Below are 11689 nucleotides of genomic sequence, written 5' to 3'. Positions count from 1 at the left end.
TAGATTGTACTGGTATACTTATGTTACTATATTGTTACAACTAATACGTTTCTAAAGGCCCTTAACCGGTTCTTTCATTAGCGGTACGATAGGAGATTGATATTATAAAATAAATGGAATTGTTTAAATCTTATCTAGTTAAATTGTAACCACATTTTATACCATTTCCTCATTATTCATTGAATTAATTTTTTTACCCAGAGTCAAACAAATTTATTTTTTATTTCTTTTCAAAGTTCGATGTGGACTTGGGGAAATGTTTCACATGAATCTTTTCTTCATGAACGAGAGGGTAAGAAAAGAAAAAGTTGACCCCAAAATTAGGAAGATAAGAATGAGTGTTGCTTGTTTAAATTTTTCAAAAAATGTTTAGAATTTAGTTTCACGCATTTCCTTGCTGACTGACCTTTGCCCCCTTTCCTCTTCCAGAAAAAAAAAAAAAAGGAAGACTACTTAAGGGATGCATTATTGATAAATTGTGTGCTACTCAGTAAGTGCAATTTGAAGAAAGGCGACAAGCAGCCTTTCATAATCCTCACGAGAGTAACAGGCTAACAGCTTGTGACTGCTGGCAACTTAAATGTGTGCTGTGTATTAGTTAACCAAACTACAAATAAATAAGCATGCATACATTATTCTGTACTATCTCCCACTCTTATTTTCTTCTACTTACTGAATTGTTGGAACGAGCGATTCACATAGAGCCATCGCTTGTTTACTCTCAAATTCGTTACATACATTAATTAGACCTCGTAACTTAATCATAATTGTCCAATCAATTACGTACAGTTTTTTTATACCAATAATTGTGACGCGACAAAAATGTAACAGTAATAACTGATGGAGTAATCAAGTTGGATACATGAGATCTTGACCTTCTTTTAAAGAAGAAAAAGAATAAGAAAAGAAAAAGCTTAATATAACAAATCAAAAAAAAACAAACATTGCAGGTACGCATGCTCGTTGTGTATGGTGTTGTTCCCACGCGCGTATCAGTTATTTTGTCAGCTTACTACATTGGTTTGTGAAGTATTGGTTAATGTTTTGTTAAGTCAAAGCATTTCTTATTCTTAAACTTCGATTCTAGAAACTTTATACCTTTCTATGATAAATTCAAAATTCAAATAATACACATTTCAACATAAAACAAGAAGAAAAAGAAGTCAGACCCACTCACACACATTTCTGAACGATTAATGTCTATTCCCCACATTGTACAACTCTCAACTGTTCCATTTGCTTGGTTACCTCGTCCAAATTTTTCTCCAGCACACCCATGGGCCATGAATTTGGGTGTGTTGGGCTTTTTCTGTACATTACAAGTGGGGTGGGCCCATAAGATTTTTTCCTACAGTAGTACAGATTCTTCACCATACATCTTTTCCTTATAATGCCTGCTGAAGTGTTTGTTATAGACAAGTTTTTCCACAAACAATATAAATCCTGCTCATACAATAAATCTCGCATGGTAACAAAAAACTGTTGTTAAGCTTAGCAAATGAGAGATTGAATTATAAATGGATACAAATTATCTGTTCTACTTGAATAATGTGTGAGTTTGTCTTTAGCAATTGGTATTAGTGTTTGTCCGCACTAGACAATAAAGATCCATTATTTTCCCTATGCTATGGGTTAAGGCCGTTCTAACAAAAATCAAGGGCAAATTCACTACGAAAATTCACCCAAATTAAAAGGCTAAGATCTTACTCCAACTATGGCAAAACAGAGGAAAAATGCACTCATTTAGTAGCTACATATGTTGGAAGCTTCTTGATGAAAATAGCAGTCCATTAAGGACTAATTGGAGATCTAAACAGATAGCAGTTTGAAGTTCCAATTTTTGGTTTTGCCAATCCAATGGCTTGGGCCTAACATTGGCATAGGCCTAGGCCTCTCAGCACATAGTAGAGAAACAACCCAGACCAACAATAACACTTGTTTGATTGTTTCTGCTGTATCCTGATCGAGTTGTAGTAAGGCATGGTTTATCCTTCTACTCTGCCATAGCCTGCATGAAAATTAAATGTCACGCGGGAAGGTAAACTATTTACATAACGTTTCTAGTAAGTAGTTACTCCTCTCTTTTACATTCAATCTGGTTTTGGTCAACTGTTTGCTGAAAGGTGGCACATAAAACAAGACATTTCTAACATTCAATTGCCGCCTTCTGCCAACTCTTACACTGCAAATGTACCCCCTGCATGAAATATTCATTGATCAATCATCCCTTCAAATCCCACATTTGCAGTAAGTTCAACAATTAAATGACACTAAACTCTACCTAATCATCCTCAAAAAACATCTTCAACATAAGCTTAACCTGAATATGCCAACCTTATCGGATAGACTTTGGCCAAATTCACATTTTATCGATATTTGTGATGCATTGATTTACTGTTGCTCAGTTGTTGCATGGGGCGCATTTAAGCAGTGATATGATCAGTCTTATGTGCCACTAACAAATTCCATTTCCCGAATAAGACTACAAACCTGTATATATATGAACCTGCATGATATATATGATTTCGAATACTTTGTACAGAAAATGAAGGACACGTATTGAACTATTCGAGAAACCAAGAACACGCACAAACTAAAACGAGTAGATCGTGATGAAAATAAACCTTGTTATTCTGAGTTTGTTAGCCTTGCTCTTGATTACTTCAACCTTATTAGTGGATGCAAGAACTACGATTAATGAAGAAGAGAAGAGAAGAAGGCAAAGGAGAAGCAGCGGCGTAGGAAGAGGTAGAAGAAGCAGTGGCGGAAGAAGATCAAGAGGAGGGTCTTCATCACCATCATCGGGTTGTGATCCTTTATATTCATACCTCTTTGGAAATTGTGGTCAATGGCCTTTCCCTCGTAATTCTCCAAACAACCCATTTCAACGACCAATTTCCCCTTCTCCCTCGCCTCGCCGCCCAACTCCACCTCTCCGTCCTCCGTTAATTCCCTCTCCTCCACCAGCAGTTCTACCGCCACCACTTATCGCTTCTCCACCACCACTCGTTCCTACGCCCCCAACAGTAACACCTTCACCTCCAATAGTAACTCCATCTCCTCCACCGGTCGTTACACCATCACCATCACCTCCACCAGTTGTTTCCTCTCCTCCGCCAGTCGTAACGCCATCACCACCACCCGTAGTCGCTTCTCCGCCTCCATCACCACCACCGGCCTCCCCTCCAGCTTCACCACCACCAGCCTCCCCTCCAGCTTCCCCACCACCAGCACCACCACCGGCCTCCCCACCTCCTCCTTTAGTTCCATCTCCGCCACCACCGTCTTCTCCACCACCACCTTTAGTTCCATCTCCACCTCCACCAGAATCTCCACCATTTATAATCTTCCCACCACCACTAGTGTCTTCGCCACCTCCACCAGATGATCCTGTCTTCCCTTGGTTGTCCCCTCCTGACCCTGACGACACTCCCAATTTCCCACTAGTTTCTCCTCCACCATTAGTACCCAATTTCCCCATCCCAACACCTGATCAACCACCAGATTTTCCACCAGAAACTCCACTTGTCCCCATATTTTCTCCACCACAACAAGATTTTCCTCCACCTATACCACTTGTCCCCATATTTTCTCCACCAGAACAAAATCTTCCACCAGCTACACCACTTGTCCCGATTTTTCCACCATCAGACGATCCACCAGTGATTCCTGATCAACCACCAAATAGTTTTTTGCCGTCTCCATTGATTCCTGATCAACCACCAGATATTTTTCAGCCATCGCCGGTGGTTCCGGATCAACCACCAAGTAGTTTTCTGCCGTCTCCATTGATTCCTGATCAACCACCAAGTAATTTTCTGCCGTCACCGGTGGTTCCTGATCAACCTGCACCATTCAATTTCCTTCCTTCACCAGTAATACCTGATCAACCACCAGAAACTTTTGTCCCTTCACCGGTGGTCCCAGATCAACCTCCTGTTATTTTCATGGCACCACCATTGGTTCCTGATGTACCAGAAAGTTCAGTATTACCGCAACAACCCTTCGTATCAGCACCACCAGTACAACAGGAAGCGCCACCAGTTGAAGTTATTCCGCCATTTGAGCTACCGCCTCAGCCAGACTCGCCGCCATTTACCTAATAGTTAATGGATCACCATCTCCATTTTAAAGTTGATGGACGCTGCTCCACAATTGAAACTGCATGTTTTTAATTTCCGTTATTTTTTTTTCTTTCTCAATTGTAGTTATGTGCTCATTATATTTATAACATGATCTTTTAAGTCATCAGATCATGAATCTACATTAGTTCGTTTCACTTTGCAAATTGCAAATCCTGAACAGATTAAGACAACTAGGAGTAAGTTAACTTTATATAATTTATAGTGTGACCGTGAATTTATGGGTTATGACATGTCAGTTACCTTGTTTTTCAACTTATGAATTCAACTTACCATAAACAATTTAGTAAAAAAATTAAAACTTCTATGGTTGATATATATGGTTGATCGCCTGGCCTCTAATGCAAATTAAGATATCTAGTCTTAGAGTTGGACATATAATTTAGAAAACATAGGTATAGGGAAAAATTGATCAGGATAATTCGATTTAAAAAAGAAAGGCATTTGTTCAAGAAGGAAAAGAAGAAAAGTGCAACAGTTTCATAGGATTGTGTTTTTTTAATTTAAATCAAACAGTTAAAATGTGTGGCAATCATATTCCCTTCAACTTTACTCACAAATCATTCTCCTACTTCAAACTTTAGGTTAGATACATCCTTCTTCTCCTATATCTACCCATTTTTAAGAGACCATCGACCTGTGATCATAAATTCAATCTCTTCATCTCTGCGCGAAGCGCGATAAGTTCACTAGTTTGAATTCAACGTTTGTTTATAAAATGTGAACAAAAAATTCAACATCAATTCAAATCATGATTTGAAATTCTAAATTCTCCAAAAAGTAGAAGTTATGATTTCAACTTTTTTAAATGTAAAACTTGACCCATAAGTTCATATTTTGTAAAAAAAAAAAAAGAAGCCTCGTCATGTTAAAATTTTGCAAAAAAGAAAGAAAGAAAAAAAAAAAGCACATGCTCAACGTGAAGAGATTGTTTGTACCATGTGCGGAGGCGGATCCAGGATTTGAGCACAATGGGGGCACCATTATCTTTAGTGCGCCAATTACTAGCAACAAAGTTAGACATGCGACTCTTAAAAAGCTTATTGATCACAATAGCAAAGTACAAACTTCAATATTATCAAATATAATTAATTTGATACTAATATAACAAAAGTACATCATCAACTCATACTTGAACTCGACGCATTTTCATTTTTTGAAAATGGTCAATAATAGCATCATTGCTTAATGTTGCAAATACTTCTTAAAGTAACAAACTAAACAATTATTTAAAAAAAAAATCACTAATAGTATTACGTAATTCATCTTAAGCTCATTATCATCATTATATTATTAACAAAAGGATAAATAACCAATAAACTTCTCCCAAATCCATTTGAAAAATAAAAACAAACCTAACTTTTAAGTTGATTGTACAAAATCCCAAATTTAAGAATATGATAAGATTTTAGGGCTTAGTATAAGATAATACAATTTTTTATTAAATTAAATATATAAAGTTATGTATTCCTCAATTCCTAGTAATTAAATACTATTATATAGTTATATAATAAGTAATCTATATTAATCACTAAAAAAGAAGGGAAAGCTTTACCGTAAGAGAAGTCCGATCATTGGCTCGAATTTGATTGCCGGAGAAATTAATTAATGAATATCGACAATAGATTCGACTATGGGTGACATTCCTAACTTAGTGATTAGTGAGAAACTTGATAATGGAAGAATGGAAGAAGGATTTCAGAATGGAGAGTGTAGCACCCCCTTTGGGAGGATGCCACTTACGAAACAAAAACAAATTTCATACTTACAACGTTCAGAAGAAATTTATTTAATAAGGTATTCGCAATAATTTAGTAGCGAAAATAGGCCCATGTGAACAAGTTTCCAAAAACGACATCTCAACATAGTAGGATCTAAAAGAAACCTCCTAAAACAAAATAGAAATATCCAACCATAAAAATGGAAAACACCTATTTTGAGATAAATCAACACTTTAGAATTTATCAAACATTTAGTAGAGAAATATTTTTCATGCTACAACATCCAAGGCTCATACCAAGCATGAAATTCAACTCTCAATCTCAAATACAAACTAGTTAAGTTCCCAAGTTCAACACAAGTACTAAATTTGATACATTACAAGACTTGGGCATGGACACTCCAAAAATAGTCAAGTCATTCATCAAAACCAAGTTACAAAATATTAGCATCATGATCCAAATTTCATTCAAAAGTGCATATCTAAGTGTATCACATGGATCACGTACAAGTCCCCAAAAGTATACAAAATGAACGTGCCCATGCAAATGTGATCTCTATCTAAGCATCCAAAGAGTCTACTTCAAATGGCCATCCTCAAGTCTCTTTCGGAACATCACCTACGATAGTAACAAACTATCGCTAAGCATTATGCTTAGCGGCATATAAACTTAACTAACACTTAGAATAAAAATATAATGTAAGGAGTACAAGAATAAATTCTAGGAATAAGCTTGTCAAAATCACCATCAAGAACTAAATGAAGGTACAATCCTTTCAAGAAAATAAAAAATCAAATATTAAAATAGTTCAAGATATCAATATTCAAAATCTCAAATATCAAGAAGCTTTCCAAAGCAAATCCAAGAAAGTTCACCATTTTGTTAATTTCTCCCAACACATACATCATGCAATCACATCAAAGCATAATCGAATAACAAGAAGGACCGGAGTCCCAAATCAAGTAGGGTCGTCACCCAATAATCAAGAGAATCAAGAATCATGTTGAAAGTGGCTTCCCCATTCATACTTAAGATGGACCAAGATCCATAATTAAGATGATATGTGAATCCAAAGTCAAGATGGGACAAGATCCGAATAAATCTCAAGAGGCATGCAAACATAAGTGACAGGTCACTATCACAAGAAGGACAAAGTCCCAACGAGAATGCGATAATGCTCAAGCAATCCGTATATGTGGGCGAGTTAGTTTGTCTTACAAAGCATTCCACATGATACCAAATGATATTCAAAGTTGCCGAGTGGCTCAAAGTGTTCATACTCAATTAAACATAGCGAAATAAGAATTTAACTAGCAATAACCGAATAGGATAGCAAATTAAAGTAAAGACAAGTTTTACCCAAGCTCAAGATATTCAACATACTTCAACTAAATAAAATGTGAAATTCAAGAATATGTGCAAACCTTGGAGCTTTAGTGCCTCTAAAGCTCAAAGAAAAACACCAAGAAGTTACAATCCCCAAGGCAACGATCAAGCAATTATATCGACTTCCTTAGCTTTTACAAGAGCCTCTTGTACCTTAAATACACAATGGAATACTCACTTAAGGTCTAAAGTTTAACGATGTAGAAGCTAATCATGACGAACAAAAACGGGGCTAAATAGGTCACCATTATTGCAAAATTTTAAGTAGAAAAAATTCTGGACAACAGCTATGTGCTGCCTTGCAATATGTTTTTGACATAGTAAACAGAGGAATTAGAATTTTCGCAAAACACGAAAGTTGTGCGTAATTTTCTTATCTTTTCATAGCATTTTGAATCACCAAATTCCGCCTTATAGATAAAAAGTTATGGTCAATATACTAATTGCTGCTAGCTCCAAAAGCGGGATTAAATTTCCTTACTTCAAGGTTTCAAAATCTCTAACAAAAACTTGAATATTTCACGCAAAATAATATGGAATAACAAGCTTACCACAAGATTGATCGAGCTTCTTCACAAACCCAAAACCTAGGATTATCAAAACAAGACTTAACCTATTTGATTCTTGGTGGCAACCTTCCAAAATATATACAAAGCATGAATACTAGGAGGATCTTGTTGATATTTGGAGAGTAGTTTAGGTGGGTTGGGATTTCTAATGGAGGGTTTAGGAGAAGAAGAAGAAGAAGTAGAGAGTGGGGTGAAAGAAATGGTCTTCTTTCCTTGTAGTACCCATTTTTATCAATTGGGTCTTACTAATGGGCTTCAATATCCAAAAAAAATATGGCAAGTCCAAATTTATTTATTTATTTTTTTCCAAACAAAAACTAAAATTTTAAATTCAAGAATAATAATAAAAAGTATTTACTACAAGAGCAAGATTATTTAAAGGCCAATAATAAATTTAGGATGTTACAGAGATAGCCAAAGAAGTTTCTTTTTGCTTTTTACATTGGAAAAAGATGAGTGGGAAGTGAAAAAAGATCTTTTGAAATTTGGGACTTTTGGGGTGGGGTGGGGGTGGGGGGGATTTAATGAAAAAGTAAAAGGGAAGGGGGACTAACAATAAAAAGATTAAAAAACAATTAAAAATCTGCATTAAACGCAGGTTTGTACAACAGTTTACTGCACAAATTTATAAAAATAATAATTGTAGGAGCCGAGATTTGAACTCGAATCGCGACTGGTGAGCATCAACTCAAGGGCTCTCCTACCAACTGAACTACTTTAGCAATTATGTTTGAGGGATCCTTTTATAATATATGATAGTTTTTCAAGGTATATAAATAGGAATTTTTACTCATTGTAGCTTCTTTTAATACCTAATTATTAATATTAACTACCCTTTTATTTAATTATATTTAGTAGTTAATTAACTTTTCTAAATTACAAATGGTAGCTATATCAAAAAATACATACCCAAATACATATATCTTTCTTTTTTCCCAATCACTACCCATTTCAGATTTTTTATTTCTCAAAACCCTAAAAAATCTCTCTCCCCTTCTCTCAACCACCACCACCATGGCCGCGCCGCCCCTCTCTCTCTCCGCTGCTGTCACGCCCCAAAACCCACCCTAGACGTGACCGGCATCCGACGTCATGAACAACATCGGAAGAACCTAAGCAACACCATAATAATACTTGAACCCGCCAGGTTCAACATTCGCCTCCAACAGTTAATAAAATAAAGGTAAACGAATCACGCATATAAGAATTAAATCAGCGGAAGTCTTTAGTTATCTATGCTTGTCAAACATAACAACGTGCCCAAGAGTTAATCAATAACTCAATAACTACCCACAAATGTATACTAGGGAGCTTCTAAGATAAAGGATTAATAGTCTGACTCATCGGGACGCAGCCTACAACTAATGTAACAAATAAGTAAATCAACAGGGTGTCCCACGAACGAATGTGTGGGCTCACCAAATTATCCGCAACAGCAAGTCCTTCCTAAGCACCTGGAGTATCACGAACCTGCTCTTCTCCGTTACCTAACATACCATAAAAAACAACAATGGTATGCCTGAGTACTTCGTACTCAGTGAGTGCCTCGGGGACAATGAATAATACGAAAATAAAGTAAAATAATACATGAAGAAATCAGTCTTGAAAATCATATGAAATCAACGTAAGCGCTTATTCGGTTTTATGTATCTCAATAATAAGTATCAAAACCCACTTATAAAGCCTCTTGTTAAGTTACAACTTCAAATATGCCCTTTTTAATCAATTAAGATAGTCATCAACAATTCCATAAGAGAATAAGAATGTCACACATGCCAATACAAGCCCAAGAATCAAGCATATCGCGCATAGCGCACCACACCGGAACATATAATTCTCGGTGGCTATCCTTCCTCCCGAATAGCTAGGCATAAATCACACCGGACTATGTAGTACGCGGTGGCTATCCTTCCTCCCGAATAGCTAGGCATACATCACACCGGACTATGTAGTACGCGGTGGCTATCCTTCCTCCCGAATAGCTAGGCATACATCACACCCTGTGTAGCAAACCCGCCGGTGGCTATCCTTCCCCCCGAATAGCTAGGCTTGAATCACACCCCGGGTAGCGAACCCGATAGTGGCCGCTCTTCCTCCCGAATGGCTAGGCGTAAGCACCCCGGAATATGAGATCCTCGGTGACCATTCATCCTCCCGAATGGCTAGGCGTAAGCACATCCGAATATGAGATCTCGGTGACTACTCATCCTCCCGAATGGCTAGGCGTAAGCACACTGGAATATGAGATCCTCGGTGACCACTCATCCTCCCGAATGGCTAGGCAATTACCACACTAGGATCCATAGTGGCTACCCTTCCTCCCGAGTAGCTAGGCCAAACACAACAACAAAATTCATAGCATAGAAGCCGATTCACAATTTGTCTCAAAACAAATACACCATCAAATAGCATTAAAGTTCATTATGCCATTACGAAAATCCATAAATTCATAGATAATCTTGAAAACGTTTTCACTTCTTTAAATAAGATTTCTTTGTCATAGTTCCTTTGTAAAATCATCAATACCAAAAATTAACCATCATCACCGATCATCTCTATAGAAGAAAATGATTCATAATATCACATACATATATAGGGTTTGTTACAATCTAGATTTAATGTGGGCTTGTCCCCTCACGCACATTAACCATTAATCAAAACATGTAATAAATTTCGAGAGTGTAAAACCAATTCATCATATCATTCAACACATGCTTTTATAAAGAATCAATCTTTCAAGAGAGTTTGCAAAAGAGACATATCAATTACCTTTATATTCAAAAAGGATTTTATTGTTTTAAAGAGACATACAAATCACAATAAGATTTTTAAAAGGGAGACATACATTCAAAATAAGGTTTTTAAAAGGGAGACATACATTCAAAATAAGGTTTTTAAAAGGGAGACATACATTCAAAATAAGGTTTTTAAAAGGGAGACAAACATTCAAAATAAGGTTTTTAAAAGGGAGACATACCTTAATTTGTTAAACAGAGTTTAACAAATCACTTTTCTAATGAAGAACACCCAAACCCTAGCTTGAATCACTTTGGAAAGAATTATGTTGCAACCCTAGGTTTTGATCACAAAATCATGTTAAGAATCATGGGTTTGATGTTAGAAAGGGAATCGAGACTTGAATTCAACCTAGAATCATGATAACACTTACCTTTTAGGGTTCTTGAGGCTTGGGACTTGTTCTTATTGACTTTAGGTAAATTTTCGTGAATGGGTGTCTGGAAATAAACCCCAACCTTAAATATAACTGAAAACGCGTAAACCCGACTTTTTGACCTAAATCCGACCCTATTCGCGATTGGTCCACGATGCGGGACCATCGCGAAATATTCTGCAGCTCAATACTCAGACTTGCGCGATCGGCCCGCGATACGGGTCTATTGCACGCGCCCCCACGCGCCTGAAAAGTCGGCATGTGTCGGTTCTGCACAGTGTTGGGTAAAATGGACATAACTTCTTGTACGTAACTCCGTTTGGGCTGGGCGACCTACCGTTGGAAAGATATTTCAAATATCTACAACTTTCATTGAGGAAGTGTTTCCAAATTCACAACACATTTTCATGAAAATTGCCCAGAAGACAGACCTACCAAAACGTAGGCGAATTTAAGAGGGCTTAAGAACTTCACTAATTGGTTTGACTTCAAAACGACCATCCTCCAACCGAATTCACCAAGAATGGATTCATATAGATAAAATATCATCTTAATACTAGATTTTTATATATTCACACCTAGTTCAAGTTTACGGGGTGTTACAGCTGCCCCTCTCTCTCTTCTCCCTCTCCCTCTGTGCTCACCCCTCTCTCTCTCTCTCTCTCTCTCTTTTCACTCTATTCGGTGAGGCGATGGCAC

General features: G+C 37.0%; 2 protein-coding genes across 3 annotated transcripts in view; one reads left to right on the top strand and one right to left on the bottom strand.

Annotated features, from left to right (window-relative positions):
* Nucleotides 1-11689, bottom strand: part of LOC132055617 (uncharacterized) — a 92620-nt gene that overhangs the window by 55903 nt on the left and 25028 nt on the right. The gene's annotated exons all lie outside the window — the stretch shown is intronic.
* Nucleotides 1588-5172, top strand: LOC132058123 (leucine-rich repeat extensin-like protein 3). Its single transcript, XM_059450685.1, has one exon. The coding sequence runs from the start codon at nt 2613-2615 to the stop codon at nt 4101-4103; it is 1491 nt and encodes a 496-aa protein (XP_059306668.1). The 5' UTR covers nt 1588-2612; the 3' UTR covers nt 4104-5172.

The sequence above is a fragment of the Lycium ferocissimum genome, chromosome 5 (assembly GCF_029784015.1).
Source record: "Lycium ferocissimum isolate CSIRO_LF1 chromosome 5, AGI_CSIRO_Lferr_CH_V1, whole genome shotgun sequence".
In the NCBI taxonomy this organism is placed as follows: domain Eukaryota; kingdom Viridiplantae; phylum Streptophyta; class Magnoliopsida; order Solanales; family Solanaceae; genus Lycium; species Lycium ferocissimum.
This window is presented reverse-complemented; position numbering and strand designations above follow the sequence as displayed.